The 16,902-nt window shown below is 36.5% G+C and overlaps 1 protein-coding gene and 1 long non-coding RNA gene across 2 annotated transcripts in view; one reads left to right on the top strand and one right to left on the bottom strand.

Annotated features, from left to right (window-relative positions):
- Positions 1-925: 925 nt before the first annotated feature.
- LOC119412461 lies at positions 926-1,234 on the bottom strand. The gene is made up of 3 exons (XR_005186931.1): positions 1,198-1,234; positions 1,033-1,083; positions 926-969 (listed from the first exon to the last, which is right to left on the bottom strand). It is a non-coding gene; the product is annotated as an uncharacterized LOC119412461 (long non-coding RNA).
- Positions 1,235-11,551: 10,317 nt separating this feature from the next.
- LOC119412462 (enolase) overlaps positions 11,552-16,902 on the top strand; it is a 6,997-nt gene continuing 1,646 nt past the window's right edge. Inside the window, exons 1-10 of the mRNA XM_037679471.1 lie at positions 11,552-11,593; positions 11,730-11,826; positions 12,624-12,719; positions 13,045-13,103; positions 13,217-13,286; positions 13,550-13,683; positions 13,779-14,001; positions 15,162-15,359; positions 15,801-16,002; positions 16,190-16,298. Coding sequence (XP_037535399.1) covers positions 11,742-11,826; positions 12,624-12,719; positions 13,045-13,103; positions 13,217-13,286; positions 13,550-13,683; positions 13,779-14,001; positions 15,162-15,359; positions 15,801-16,002; positions 16,190-16,298 — 1,176 coding nt within the window. The 5' untranslated portion in view covers positions 11,552-11,593; positions 11,730-11,741. The remainder of the gene's footprint in view (positions 11,594-11,729; positions 11,827-12,623; positions 12,720-13,044; positions 13,104-13,216; positions 13,287-13,549; positions 13,684-13,778; positions 14,002-15,161; positions 15,360-15,800; positions 16,003-16,189; positions 16,299-16,902) is intronic.

Consider the following 16,902-nt stretch of genomic DNA (forward strand, 5'->3'; position numbering starts at 1 on the left):
GGTACTCCGGTTTCCTCCCACAAACCAAAAACATGCATGTTAGGCTGCCTTCAGGCCCAGGCCTCTCTTGTAAAAAAAGATCTGTGATCTCAATGGGATTTGCCTGGTTAAATAAAGTTAATAAATGTATTATAATCAAAAAGACAAGATTTAGGGGCATCTTTGGATGGTTAGAGAGGTTGTCATCCAGTGGGAGAGTTGAGGGCTTGATTCCACCAGCAGTCACATGTTGAAGTGTCTTTGGGCAAGATAGTGAACCCCTCATTGCCTCTGATGTGTGTCCCATGAATGTGTGAATGTGATCTAAAGCTCTGATTAGTCTCTACAGATGCAGATTAGCTCTGTAGAGATCTAGTAGAGTGCTGTATGAATGAGTAAATGAGGGCACAGGTTGTGTTGTAAAGAGCTTTGAGTGTCTTGATAAGATAGAAAGGGACTATATAAGTACAGTCCATTTACCATTTACCATAATTTGTCTCATTAAAATAGAACGCCCGGCTCTAAATAAGTCTGGCTGATTTATTATAAAACACAATCACTCATTTATAATCATATAACTTTGTGTTGCTGTGAAGACATTTTCAGACCAGCAGCTCATTGAGACCTGTTGCTGACAGAGAACAAGAGAGTTTTTGTTTTGTATTCTCTTGAATAAAGCACAGCAGACAGCTGTGAGCCAACACTGAAGCGGTACTGCTCGGTGTGGCTGCGGTGTCAGAGTTAACACAATCCACAAAAGACAAAAGATGTCAGCTACAGCAGACAAACCGCTCGGAGCGCAGCACCGAGGTTCACAAACACTCCACGCAGTTTGGACGGACCAATAAGCGCTGAGAGATTCAGCTACACTTTTATCACAATTAAAACATTTAGAAAAGCTGAACGTAAAAACAAAAGAAGGAAGTGATTACAAATTACCTTCAGCTGTTCTTCCATGTCTGATATTTTCTTTTTAAGGCTCCAACTTTCCTGTGGCGATGATATCAGATATAATTACAGTAAAATAAATCAAACAGCTTGATGAGCTCTTACCTTTTTTTCTGATTCAAGCATGTTGGAGTCACAATCACCTGCTTTACCATTCTGACACAAAGAGAGCTCATTATTAAAAACGTTGACCACTGGAGCTGTGTTTTATGACTTATGTTGCTTTTTTTAATTGGGAATATTTGAATCTGAATTTATGCAATGATGTACCTGTGCTTTCTGCAGCTGGTCCTGGACCACAGTGAGCTCCAGTTTACTTGTTTCTAGTCGAGACTTGAGCCTTTGGTTAGTAGCTAGTGCCTTTTCATACATCTGTAAAATATGGATTTATTAGAACTTTTTAAAATATTTATTTTACAATACGCAAATTATTTTAAGAAGGAAGAAAATATATTTTGTGTGTGTTTCAATTCGTGTTAACTGTGACAAATCAATATACAGTTGATTTAAAACTTATAACCCACTGAAATGCTTTCAGTAAATTCTCGTTATTTCTATTTTTCTTTTGTAATGTGAGGTAGATATATTACTGCTGAAATAACACACAACAGAAGATAAATCAGGTCAACTTTCAGTGCATCACCTGCCTTTTGATAGTCGCTGTTCATCTTTTCTTCCTCGGCCTTTTTCTTTGCAGACAATCTGTTCTCCCTCCGCAGGAAGTAGGACTCTGCATGGTTTGTTGATGTGTCATTAGAGACATCAGACGAAACCGCTGAGCCCAATCTAAAAATGGAGGCAGCTTTTATTTTCAGTCATTTACTGTATTTTTTTTCTGTAACATGTTAAACTCCTTCCTGTTTAAGTCCATTCATCCATTCATCTATTATCTTTTCCTGCTTCTTCCTTTCCAGGTAATGGGGTCACTGGTGCCCTGTCACTGTGAGAGAGGCGGAGGACACCCTGGACATGTCTCCAGTCCATCACATAGACACATAAGCCCCTTATCCACAGGTCCTACATGGGCCAGCTTTCAAATGCTCAGGCCGGTTCCATGTTTTATCCATAGTGCCTTGTATGGTGGAACCAGCCTGTTTTTTTTAGTACCTACTTCTCTGCGGTTCTGTTGAGTTCAAGTAGGACCTAAAACGTGATGTCAGCGCGCTGTCATTCACTGATTAGTCAGTGGGAGGAGTCACTGGAACTCAGAAACCTAATATATATATATATATATATGTGTGTTTAATTCGATCATTTTAATAATCTGTATTCTTTTAATTTATCAGAAACTTCAAAATAAATTCTCACTGAAACCTGGCCGACCCAACCAGGACCTATGGATAAGGGGCTATAGAGACAAGCAAACATTCACTCTCTGACTCACACCTATAGACAATTAGAGTTACCAATCAGACTACCGTGTTTCTGGTCTGTACCTGGAGAAAATCCACACATACACAGAGAGAACATGCAATCTCCACCCAAGGTGGCCCTTGGCTAGGATTTGAACCGGCGACCTTCTCTCAGTGAGGCAACAACTCTACCAACTGAGCCACCATGCCATCTGTTTAAGACTTTTTAAATAAATAGGAGGAAACTTACCTGAATAGTTTTTCATGCTGAAAAAGAAGAGAACCGTTTTAAAACTTGGTCATTTGGTTTAAAAAAAGATGCAACATAGCCTGCAAATGTTTTAACCTTATTTGCTGAAATATTCCAACACACTTTTTAAATAAATGTATTCCATCGCAAACCTTACAAACAAAACAGCGAACTGTAAACATGGACACGTTTTCAGATAATTGCAGATCTGTATTTGTTACAATTCAGTTACATTTTGCAAAATTCAAGAGGCTCTGTTCAAAAACAGTTTATGCATTCTCTTCAACAGTGAATGACGTTCTGACGTACTAAAGTGAGCCAAAAGAAGAGAGAGAGGAAGTGATCCCTTAAATAAACCGACAAGCACAGACAACTAAACACATCCAAAAATGGTCATAACTCCAGTGACGACCCTCTCGGTTTGTGCACTGTGGCCTGCTAAAGTTGGAAGGTTGTGTGGGATGTGTCCCAAGAGGTTTTTAAACACAAATGAGAGCTTAGATCTAAACATTACACTTAAACATTTAAGAAACATATTAAAAAATCTACTTTTTCAGTCCATGAGTTTTCTGTTTTATACAGACATAAAAACATCAAACCAAATGTCCCTTCACTAGTATTGAAAAACTAACAAAGAATGCAGTAATTACCTTATGTAATTATTTAAAATAGTATTCCAAAGGATATTGCTTGCTGCCTTTAATATCAAAAGGTCATGTTACGTTGAGAAATAACATAATTATAGATGTTTCGGTCATATCTTTGAAATCATGATACATTCATCTCTTATGTCTTATAATAATAAAAGATCTAGCGCTCAGAGTATGTGTTGTGAAAGACTCTCAGCTACTACCACATCAAATCTTAGGTCAATATCAGTAAAATTGGCTGAGTTGTTGACATTTTGGTGATGGTTACTGAGGCACCCGCTGAGGATAGACTGTGGCAGCAACCTGGGCTCCCAATGATACTTAGATAAATTGCATTTTCTGTGAAGATGCAGTGTGAATGTTTATTGCTGAAGAACTTGCTGAAAAATAGTTGAAATTAGCTAAATAAATTTTAAAAAGCATGCTCAGTTTTGGCTGAAAAATAAGAACAAGCCTAGATTAGCAGAAGAAAGCAGAAAAAACACATGTTGTTGAATTAGGTTTAAATAAGCAGACACAGAAATTATGAAATTAGCTAAAACAAAAAGGCTGAAATTAGGGAAAAGTAGCTGAAAGGGCAAAAAGAAGCTTAAAATACCAGAAGGAAGTGGAAAGAGCTGAAATGAGCTTAAAATGTGAAATTAACTGGAAACACTAAAATTTGCATATAAACAGCTAAATAGTAGCTGAAATTGCAGACAACGTTGAAACGAACAAGAAAAAGCTGAAAGGTGCGTAACAAGATGAAATTAGCATAATGGTGTTAATTAGGCTGAAAGTAACAAAAATTACCATGAAAAACTGGAATTAATCTGAAAACAACAACAAGCTTGTAACTGTGACTTTCCGTCCCTTCATTGATTACGGTGACATTATTTACATGAACACTCCTACAAGAACCCTGCAGATGTTGGATGCTGTCTATCATGGTGCACTAAGATTCATAACTGGCTGTGATTATCGTACCCATCACTGCACCCTGTATTCACTGGTTGACTGGACATCATTAACTTCACACAGACTCTCCCACTGGTTCATTTGCATTGTTAAATCACTTCTTGGTCTGCTGCCTTCATACATCTCCTCCTTCATGTCTCTGCGTGAGTGCAGCTACAGCGTGCGCTCTCAGGACATTATTACCTGCAGTGTTCCCTCAGTGCGAACTGAACTTGGTAAAAGGGCCTTCTCCTACTCTGCTCCTGTTTCCTGGAATATCTTACAAAAAGATTTGAAGCTCTCGACCTTGACCTCTCTAAGTGGCTTTAAGAATCTGTTGGACTCCTGGCAGGGACCAATGCAGACATGTTCCTGTTTTTAGTTTTCTACATTCGCCTTAGAATCTAGCTGATATTGTTACTTTTTTGTCATCTTATTAAAAAAATAATAATCTGTATGCCTTTTTATAACTGTCCATTGTTGTCATAATTCTTTGTTGAAATCAGGTCTCTCTTGTAAATGAGTCCTCGAGGCTCAATGGGATTTACCTGTCTAAATAAAGGTTGAATGAATGAATAAAGCTTTTTAAAAAAAAAGCTAAAAAGCTATCTGAAAAGGTATAACGTGCAACAGAGAACACGTTTGCCCAGTTAGGCTGAAAGAAGCAGAAATTAGCACAAAAAGTGGAATTTATCTGAACAAGCTGAAATTAGCAACAACAACAACAAAAAACTGCTGAAAAGTAGCAAAAAACGCAGGAAGAAGCTGAAATTATCAGAAGGAAGTTGAGAATGCATATTTATGCCAAACTGGGCTGATAAAAGTTGAAATGAGTGTAAAAAATATGGAATTACTGGAAATTCTAAATTTAGCATTAAAAACAGCTAAATAGTAGCGGAAATAACAGAAAAAGCTGAAACTAGCACATATAAGTTGAAAGGATCACAATAAGCTGAAAATAGCAGAAAGAAGATAGAAGTACAAAAATGTAAACAGAATCTGAAAGGAGAACAAAACATTTGAAAAAAACAGCTGAAGTTAGCTGAAAGAAGCTGAAAAAAGTTTAAATTTGCACAAGGAAGCTGAAAGAAGCTGAAGCAGAACAAAATGTGGAAGGAGTAATAAAAGATTGTAAACAGATCTAAAGATATGAAGGATGTAAAATGAGCTCAATTCATTCTCTATGAGAAAAAAGCGGCAGAAAAGACTAAATATTTCAAAAAGCTAAAGTTGCACCAATACCAAAAGTCATAGCAGGATTGTCTTGAATGAATTGAATGTTTGTATTTATGATTTGTTGAAACTGCACAAAAATTGTGGAATGATAAAAATGCCGAAAAATGTATGGAAGAAAAAATGATCACAATAGTGTGAATGCTTCATAAACATTCACACAATTAGTCCTAGAAGTACAGTACGCTCAATGATTATTTACAGTTTCAGTAAAATTTACCTTGTCGTTCAGAGGATATTTTGCTGACAGACAATGCTGACTCGAAAACTGTTATGTGCCTAAATGTGTTGACGTTAGTTGATCAGTCTCAGCTTCATTCATATAATTTACTAAGGGACAGCCAGTTTTGTGTTTTTGAAGGACAGTTGGCTGTGGCAGCCATATTGAATTTTACTGACTCAAAAAGTTAATCAGTTGTAGATGTAAAGGATTATTCTAATAAAATGTTTGTGGTGGTTTTTGATTGATTTTGCTAACAGACACAAAACAAAACATCGTCCTCCGCCTTCACTTTATGTTGTGTTAATCATTATTCAGTGTGTCTCTTGTGAGTTAATGAACAAAAACATTAACACAATTTTCATTCAACCTTTATTTATACAGGTTAATCCCATTGAGCCTCGGGGACTCATTTACAAGAGAGAACTGGTTTTAAAACAGCGTGATGGTCACAGTGGATAACGAAGACAACAATAGACAATCATACAAGTAGAAAAGAACAAGTGCTGTTAGTCTGAAAGAAAACCACCATTTTGGCTAAAATAATAAATGAAATGCGCATGTAGAAAGATTACTAAATGCATTTGACTCAAAATGTTTTGTCAGATCAGGGCGCGTCATCTTTTTCACAGTGGGTTTATAATTAAATAATTTGGAAACTATTTTTCTGTGCTTATACGAGTTAGAACATGAAAATCAGCATGAACTGTAAAGTGTGTTCTTTGTAAAGCTCACATGCTGCAAACTGTTGATTTTGTTCTGAGTTTTTAAGTTTTTAAATAAGAGATAAAATAGCTTTAAAGTCAAGTACAACAAAATGCAACACTTTATAATTCTCGGACATTAACTTTCAATATATTGTATTGAATACCAGTAAATGTCTTATTCTGCATGTACAGTAATGCACGTAATGATTTATTCTTCCTGATATAGAGCAAAGTGACATGAGGTGATTTTTCATCAATTCACCATATGAACCTGAACGTAGAAGCAGACGTTGTGACCAGAGTTTAAAGAGATTAATGTTAAACAAAAGAAGCTGAGGCTGTAAGTGGATTCCTGTTAGAGGAGACAGACTTCATGTTACAGGCTCTAAGTATAAACACTGATGTGCCTGAGTTTAGACATTTACAGGACTTCTGGATCTTCACCAGACCTGATGTCATCTCCTTCAAAGATCTCTCTGGGCGCTTGCTTGTTTATTAATTATAGGATGAACTCTTGGAAAAACTTATGGTTTAGATTAGGTGACATCCCACATAAACAGATACTGATGGAAAAAATGTGTGACTTTGCCCCGTCCGTCACCCCCCCCCCCCCCCCCCCCCACACACACACACACACACACAGTGAGTCTTCATCAGTTGTGCTTCAGCCCTTTTACATCCCATGACGGAGTGTTTTTTGGCCCGCTGACCAGTAAATCCTGAGTGGAAAATATGAGTTTCCCGTAGGACTAGCAGAGATAAACATCCATAAATACCGTGAGTTCCCACAATCACCGTCTCTGAACTGTCCCTCTTTCTTTTCTGCTCCTCGTCGTCCTGTCTTCTACAGCCTCTCTAGCGCTTTCTCTCTTTCTCTCTCTCTCTCTTTCTGTCATGCTGATGTTTCTTGCATCTCTCCATCTTTTGTCCGAAGGGAATTTGTGCTTTATCCAAACAGATTTCATCAAATCTGCTTATTGTGTCTCCTTAGAGTCACTTTCAAGCTTTCTTAAACGCCACATATTACACTCTGCATGTCAGCCGCTGTGGGCTTTAAAACGCTAAATAAATATGAAATGAAATAAATATTTATTAAATATAAGATCATTTAAATATATGTCCCACGCCATGTTGTCTTTTGTAGTCCATTGTTGTTTAATGATCTTTTCTTTTTTTTTACTCAGCTGTGGCTGAGTGGTTACAGCAGTTGTCCTCCAATGGGAGAGCTGGAGGTTCGATACCACCAGCAGTCACATGCTGAGGTGTCCCTCGGCAAGACATTGAACCTCTCATTGCCTACGATGTGTGTCCCATCTGTGTATGAATGTAATCTAAAGCACTGATTATTATTGTATAGATCTAGTAGAGTGCTGTGTGAATGGGTAAATGAGGGCACAAATTGTAGTGTAAAGCACTTTGAGTATCTGGATAAGATGGAAATGTGCTCTATAAGTACAGGCCATTTACTCATCCCTGTATTATTTTTGAGAGATGGTGAGGTTATGCAGAAACAAGCTCTTTCTATTCAATTCTATTCTATTTAGTGATTGCAACATCTTTATAAAATACAGAGGAAAGAAATCTGATTCAGTAAGCACGTGTAGCACGTAATATGACAAAAGGCATACACAAAATAAAGATAAATCTGCCTTTTAATATGAATAACCATTTTCTTAAAACAAATTAACACTCGTAGTCATGAAATGATGTGAACATATACCTGCTGTACAATACTTGTTTTTACAACCTAATAAGTCATATTTAGTCGTGGGAAATGTTTCAATAGAAATAATGTCCCATACTTTGATTTGTTCAAACCAAAAATGTTATTGTGACATGACTTTCTGAAACAAACTTGTAATTCAGTTAAATGTATAAATGATCATTGTGCATTCTGAAGTTCGTTAAAAAAAAAAATAATAATAATCCAGAAGCACCAATAAGATCACTGTGATCAGTTTTTCTGTGAAATCCAGTTTTAAAGAAAACTGTTTACTGGTAAGTGGAATGCTTTAATCTTTCAAACTGTAAAATCTGTTTCAAATTTCTGCTGAAAACTCCTTTTTAAAGAGTTTTACTTGATTTTAGAAGCTAAGCATTTTTTTGTCTCTATTTAGATTGAACAGATTCAAGTATTTCCTCTAACTAAGCATGCAAAAAATAACAAATAAAGACAATGACAGACAATCGTGCCGTACCTTTGGGTTGTTGGTGTGGGCAGTGGATGACGCTGAACTGGAGTCAGAGAGTGTTTTTCTGACATATGGAGGATCTTTGTTGTGTGAAAGCTGCGAGGACATTGCTCTGGAACTGCAGAAACCACTGCATGCATCTGCACGGGGGTCCAAATTACATCCAAATCTTTGGTAAAAGATCCTCTTACAAGCCAAAACAGCTGCAGTGAGGTCAACTTCAGGTTTTGATGTTTCGGTGTGAACTATTCAAGTGTGCGCTTCTTCTGGGAGAGTGCAGCATCTCAGAATGAGAGGGAAAGAACACTACAAGTGCGAGGATGTGGAGGAAGTGGTGGGAGTGGGTGGGCTGTGTGTGTGTGTGTGTGTGGGGGGGGGGGTAAACAAAGGGGAAAATGCAGGATTGTACACAGCATCTTTATGTTGTGAGATTTTTTTTTTAAATAATTTAATTTCAAAAAAGAAAGGACGAGTCTGGATCACAAGCTGCCCAAATATTCTGTTTAGATTTGGAAATGTACTTTCAAATGTATTCATTCAACCTTTATTTATACAGGTTAGTCTCATTGAGCCTCGAGGACTCATTTACAAAAGAGACCTGATTTTAACAAAGAATGATGGCAACTGTAGACAAACATAAAAGAAAGCACATAGATTGGGAAAAATAAATGAAATAAAATTATGTTAAAAAATAATTAAAAGGACCTCACTAACCTTGATGACTATGTTTAATTTCAGTGTAATTATTTACTTACGTTAGGGAATTATCTCAGTTTTTTTTCATCCATTTAAAATAGAAAATGAATAAAAATAACAAAATGCAACTTTTTGCAAATACATAGAAAATAATGTTTTTAACTTTAAGTATTTTAATAAAACTGAACAGTATGACAGATGGAAGTGTTACTGCTACCATTAATATCAGGCCCATTATTTTATGCATATTGTCTAAATACTAAAGTAAATTTTATTTCCTTTTAAGACTCTTATTAGACTTATCATTGAAAAGTGACACAATAAAGTATCACTCTTTACTATCTTTCATACAGATTTAAAAAAAGCAACAATAAAATGCATTAAAACATATTTATTTGACTCTTTTTACATTATTGTAACATTTTCTTCCTCATTATATCAGTAACCAAGCGCCACCTGCTGGTGGAAAAAATGTAAGTTTTACACAGAAACATGGACTTTTTGCCTTTTCTTTTTCATAGCAAGCTGTAAAAGTTTCACATAAATAAATTATTTTTAATTTCATGTATGTTTTAATCCATGCATTTTAATGAAACATTAGTCTGATACAATATTGCTGATGAACATCACATGAACCTTTTAGTTTGTAATAAAAAATTTAAAAAAACACTCCCACTGATAGCTAATTTGTGAAAGCTTTCATTTACTGCTTACATAAACTGAATCAGGCTTCCCTTTTCTGGTTATTTTGTTCAATTGTTCAATATTATTTTGTGATACATTAAGAATGTGTTTGTTTTATTGTTTGTCATAGCCATCTGTAATGATGTAATGTGGTAAAAGAAAGTGCTTGGATTCATTGTTACGTGAATTCCTTTATCAAAACTATACAATCACATTATTAAGAGTATCAAGCTGTGAGTAGCTGTCCAGTTTGTTTGAGGGAACTGTTTATTAGGGTCTTTATGAATGAGCAGTTCTGGGTCCAAACACAAAGAATGTTTCATACCTTTTCTTCAACTCTGAGGAGAAGTCCACGAGGGCCTGCAGGTCCTTCTTCTGCAGCAACAGCTGCAAAAAAAATGCATCCATGTTGATGGAAAGGTTACGCTTGTACTTCTTCAGGTGAGCTTGTTGCCATCTGAATAGACCATTCATCCATTCATGCATCATCCTTACCCGCTTTTTCTTTTTTGGGTTACAGAGGTCACTGGTGCCCATGTCCAGCAGTCACTGTGGGAGAGGTGAGGTACACTCAGGACATCATTGTGAAATATAAATAATTATGTAATAAAGACGACAAGTCTTTGTGTGGCGGTTTCCAGGGAGACACATTATTTAAGAAATTAAGGCACTATAGCCTCACTTTTGTGATGAGTGAGGCAATATAACTTGTTACGTCAAGTCAGAAAGAGCGAACATTATGTCCCGGTGGTTCAGCCACACAGTTTCATAAAGCATTAGATTTTATTGGAAAATTAATAAATACATGATTAGGTACTTGACCTGGAAACAAATGAATAAACGTGTTTTATTAGTGCTAGATTGCTGTGATTATTTCAAAAATGTACTTATATTTGGAAAATGCCTAGAGCTGATAATGTTAGTTTTGAGCAATTGTTGCATTTCCTCTTTTGCAAATAGAAGTGATGAGAGTGGGCCACTTATTTCAAACCTCAAATAATAATCAGTGATTTGTCTTTAGAACTCACATAGTGGGCCAACCAGTTTGATGGTGATAAGAACGCTGATGTTTTGAACCACTTTGACTGTTGCTGCATCAGACGAGTCGATGGGGGAGAGGGCGGACTCCAGAAACCATCGTATCACCATCAAACTGGTTGGCCCACTATGTGAGTGTGCTACTTATGGGACTGAGTTTGCTATGGCTCCTCGGACTGATGAAGTCCTTTGGATGAAAGATGAAACGTTTCAACAAAAAGTAACCATCCAGAGGACCTGACTTAACTTTGTTGGAGAATTTAGATACATACTCCCTAAATAACTGTTAGGTTATTTCGATAACTTATAAGTACATTCCTTTTAATTTTTTTTTTTTTTTTTTGCTCTACTTTACATGCTTTGTTGGTATGCAAATGCAAGTGACAAAAAAGGACATTAGGTCATGCTTGCTTGTCTTGCAAAATGCAGTGGTTTTCCAAAAGCTGAAGAGCAGATTTATAAATGATTTATATTTTCAAGATTTATTGAGCATGCATCAGGCAGATTTATAAACTTTAGCTCACTGTGACAACAAGCTTAACAGTGCTCTGGCAGATGCACTAAGTTTATTATTCGGCCACCCATGTGATCAATCAGCTGAGGGAGAATAATCCAATAAAGACAGTGGCTTGCCCGTTAGCTTTCCTTAAGCTTCCAGCCAGGTCAGGGTATTTTTGAGAGCTCCAGCTACAGAAGAGAGTAAAAAAAGGTATAACAGTTATATTCATTAAGAGAAATAATAACATTTACATGATTTCTGTTTGTATTTTTATTATTATTATTGTCTAAAGACTTTAAAGAAAATATATTTTCATTCTTGTTTCTGTTGACTTGTTCCGTCTTCAGGTGCTGAACTATGTCCATCGTTAAGATTCACGCCCGAGAGATCTTTGACTCTCGTGGAAACCCAACGGTGGAGGTTGATCTTTACACCAACAAAGGTACAGCTGTGTGTGTGTGTCCAAAGTCTTTTGATTATGGTGTAGCTTACAGGAAAAACGCAGATCTCTCACCATGAAATGTATTGTCCATTTATTCTTAAAAACAAATTGACACAAATTTCCACTTAACTTTTCTCGTCTTTATTTGATCTACTTGTTGCTTATTAAACGACAAACTATCTGCATGAGAACCTTTCAGGAAATTATGGTTTTGAACACACTTCTTCATCTATGCAAGTTATAAAATTCAGCTTGTTGGTTGAAAAATGTTCTCAATCAGTGAGCATTATGGAACTTCATAAGACAATATTTCATTTCTGAAACATGATTTTTTGTTTTGTTTTCTGGATGATGTCAGTAGATGATTTTGTTGTGTTTCTGCTCTTATTTGTATATAATCTCTGATAATAATAATAATCCCTAATCAGGATTATCACTGTGAAAAAAAAATCACTGTAATGCCACTTGATTTTTGACATGTGCTGCTGATTATCCGTGCTGTTGATCTCATGTTGCTGATTTATTTCATGCTGCTGTGTTCAGTCGTGCTCATCTGCTCACACAGACTCATGTTCGTGCTGCTGTTGTTCGGCGTATTGTTTTTGTACTACTAGTGCTTAGCCTATTCTTAGTTTAGCGTTTCTTAGTTCATATTTTAGATCTTATTATGGTTTTTCTTAACATTTTATACTTTTGTTGGATCTAACTGAGACCTTGTACACAACTTTGTTCCACCACATGTAGCGCATATGTTGAGAATGACAATAAAGAACCTTGACCTTGACCTATATTTTCAGGCTTGTTTCGGGCGGCTGTACCGAGCGGTGCATCCACTGGAATCTATGAAGCTCTGGAGCTCAGGGACAATGACAAATCCCGCTACCTTGGAAAAGGTTTGTGCTTCATCAGCTTTAGTTACATTTCAGGTCTCTCTTGTAAATGAGTCCCCAAGGCTCAATGGGATTAACCTGTATAAATAAAAATTGCATGAATGGCAAAAAAAATCAATTTAGGAATAAATGTATTAGTTTTGTAGCACTTTAGTTCAATTTTTTGACACAAGCGACATCACCTTTAACATAAAATTCATTTTCTCCGTTCATGTTTGTTTTGGGGTTTCTTCTATCATTTTTGATTTCTTTACTAGACATAAGTTAACACTAATAAGTTAGTGAGCTTTTTTGTTGTCATTCTGAGTGAATGTTGTTTTCATTACAGGAGTCTCACAGGCTGTAGAGCACATTAATTCATCGATTGCACCTGCGCTCGTTGGTCAGGTAACTCATTCTGCACTCGATGTTTTGTTTTAAAGTTGTGTAAAATTCATATTTATCAAATGTTACAAGGATTCTCTTTACCGTTGTAATACAAAGATAACATGCTTTCCCAGGATGTATCTGTGGTTGAACAGGAGAGAATCGATCAGATTATGATTGACATGGATGGCACAGAAAACAAATGTAAGAAACAGGCACACAATTACTTAAACTATCAGCCATATTATTTAACATGTTATGTTTGGATGATATTATATTTCAATTTAGATGACCATTTGGATTTTTTTTTTCTTTTTTTTGGTTGTTATTTTTGCTCCCAAAAGTTTCTGCATTGTCCAAATGTTAAAATGTTCTATATCTACGTATCTGGTCACCAGAATCATTTATGTAAATAGTGTAATGTTTTATTGTTTGTTTAATTTATCAAATGTTTTTACTGAAAATAGCCAAATTTGGGGCGAATGCCATTCTGGGTGTTTCCCTGGCTGTTTGTAAAGCCGGAGCTGCTGAGAAAGGAGTGCCCTTGTATCGTCATATTGCTGACCTGGCTGGAAACCCAGAGGTCATCTTACCTGTACCGGTACGCCAGTCCTTTAAATACCATGCACATACTGTTTTTACTGCTTTTATCTCCGTTAGATCATCATGTCCTATTTTTCCCATCACCTCCAACAGGCCTTCAATGTGATCAACGGCGGCTCCCACGCAGGCAACAAGCTCGCCATGCAAGAGTTTATGATCCTGCCCATCGGTGCCAGTACATTTAAAGAAGCCATGCGCATCGGAGCTGAGGTTTACCACAATCTCAAAAATGTCATCAAGAAGAAGTATGGGCAGGATGCCACAAATGTGGGCGATGAAGGTGGATTTGCTCCAAACATACTAGAAAATAAGGAGGGTAGGTTTGTCAGCTTTGTTTCAACTTAAGACTGAGACAGCTTGGGTGTTCAAAGTTTTCATCATGTTTTATATGAACTGAACGTCTCACGAAATGTATCTACAACTAAGACAGACTGGTGTAAAAGTAACCAAGAAGATATGAACATATCTGCACTCTGTAAACTTGGAAAATAAAATTCAGAAAGAAGCAACATCTTGGTCACAAGTGACTACAGTAAAGTATATAGTATAGTAAACAAAAAATTTAAACATTTGTTTTGCTCCAATTTTTCATGAGCTGAACTCAAAAATCTAAGACTTTTTTTTATGTACACAAAAGGCCATTGTCAAATATTGTTCAGAAATTTGTGTAAATCTGTTAGCGAGCATAATTAAATAAAAAATCGAGATAATCCACCCACCTCACAGGTGTGGCATATCAAAATGCTGATTAGACAGCATGATTGTGTGCCTTAGGCTGACCACAATAAAAAGCCACTCTAAAATGTGCAGTTTTATCACAAAGCATGCCACAGATGTCACAAGTTTTGAGGGAGAGTGCAGTTGCTAGCATGCAAAATAGGCTTGCATGCAAATGCTGTAAGTATCAAAAGGCTAGCTAGAAACAAATGTAGCTAAAAGCTATGTGAAAGTAACAAAATTGTAACTGAAAGCAGCAAAAGAGCAAAAAGGTAAAAGTAAAAGTGTTGCTAAAAGCAGCAAAAGGCAAGCTATAAGTAGCAAAATAGTTGATAAAAACAGAGCAAGTATACAGAAGTGGAGTTCAAAGAAAACAGGTTTTTTTTTTAATCAGAAAGCTATAAGCGTATTCCTTTGGGGAACATTTTTGTAAATAAAGGTATTTTTTAAAGTATAAAATAAATAAAATTACAGCACTCATCTCCTGAATGATGTATACATTTCGATATAAAGTGGTTAAAATCGCATAAAGTACCGGTATGCAAAAAAATTACAAAGTAAAAAGTTAAAACATATTTGACACTTTTACCATGTAGAAATCTGTGACGCTGGTAAACATCTATACTTCTGGTGACTTGATTTGAACGTTTGCAATAAAACTGCTGTTCTGAAACAAATTTGCAAGAGTCGGCAAAATGCAATCATTAATAAATTGTCTATTTTCTTTCTCCTATTTGTTGACCATATTAAATCTTAAAGCTTTGGAGTTACTGAAGGAAGCCATTGCCAAAGCAGGTTACACAGATGAGGTTGTGATCGGCATGGATGTGGCTGCATCCGAGTTCTACAGGGACGGAAAGTACGACCTGGACTTCAAGTCGCCTGACGACCCGAGTCGTTACATCACCCCTGATGAGCTGGCTGATCTCTACAAGAGCTTTGTGAAGGATTATCCAGGTATAGCCTACACCTGACACTATATCATCATTCAGCACAAACAAAGCAGGACTCACACACAAGTTGGAATATCAGCAAAGTGACAAGAATTTATGTGGTTTAAATACGAAATGCCTTTTCAATACAGAAAATTTGTTAAATGAACCCTTCTTTCTCCTCACTATTTTTTTTTAATAAAAGAAGTTAGTGGCCTTTTTTATTCCAACAATTTTGTCTCATTGTATGTTGCAGAATTTACATAATACATACATACTGTATAATAATAATAAGATTAAGATTGCTCATGAAGTGCATTTTACCACAGAATTTGACTTCCATATTATGTTTCTAGGGTTGGATTTTGATTTATTTAAATATTTTCAGAGAAAACAATACAACCGTATAGGATCACAACTACTAACATGCAAGATATACCAATTGTCTGTTTATCCATTTATTCAGTGGTGTCCATTGAGGATCCATTTGACCAGGACGACTGGGTGGCCTGGACCAACTTCACCAACAGCACAGACATTCAGGTCGTCGGAGATGATTTGACGGTGACGAATCCTAATCGCATCTGCAAGGCTGTGGAAGAGAAGGCCTGCAACTGTCTCCTGCTCAAAGTCAACCAGATCGGCACAGTCACTGAGTCAATGAACGCGTAAGTCAGCTCCTCTGGCCATTTCATCACCAGAATTAAGCATGTGTAATGTTTTGACCACTCTAAATACATTGAGCTGAACAAAATCTTACACCTAAAAGAATTGGAAGAACATAATTAGAGTTTCTTTAATTTAAATTATCAGTATGTTGCTGATGTTTCAGTGATATTTCTATGCACCCTGCAGATGTAAGATTGCTCAGGAGAGTGGCTGGGGGGTGATGGTTAGTCACCGCTCAGGAGAAACTGAAGACACCTTCATAGCAGATCTGGTGGTCGGATTATGCACCGGCCAGGTAACACACATGAACAGAAGTAAAAAAAAAATGTGTATATATGAATATATATATATATTAGGGGTGCACCGATAAGTTGGCCGGCCGATTTATTGGTGCCGATTTCCCTAATTTGGGGAAATCAGAAATCAGCCGATACTTGCATGAAAAACAGATTTTTTTTTTTAGTTTTAACAACAATTGTCTAAACTTCATTTATATTTCAGAGCACAACCTCATGGCCAGTTACAACCAGTTTGTATTGTTTCTAGGATATTTTTCAAGGGTATGTATTTCAATAAAATAAGATTGGAAAATTTATGGTGCATTGTGACCTTATAACACCTGACAGTGTCTCTTATAAAACAAAATTGGAATCGGCCAAAATCGGAATCGGCAGGTCAGACTTTTTAGAAATCGGTGATCGGCTAGAAAACTGCAATATATATATGTATGTATATATATATATATATATATATATGTATACGTGTGTGTGTGTGTGTGTGTGTGTGTGTGTGTGTGTGTGTGTGTGTGTGTGTGTGTGTGTGTGTGTGTGTGTGTGTGTGTGTGTAGAGAGAGGGATGGATGGATGGATGGATGGATGGATGGATGGATGGATGGATGG

This window comes from Nematolebias whitei, chromosome 7 (assembly GCF_014905685.2).
Source record: "Nematolebias whitei isolate Nwh7 chromosome 7, NemWhi1, whole genome shotgun sequence".
NCBI classification, from domain to species: domain Eukaryota; kingdom Metazoa; phylum Chordata; class Actinopteri; order Cyprinodontiformes; family Rivulidae; genus Nematolebias; species Nematolebias whitei.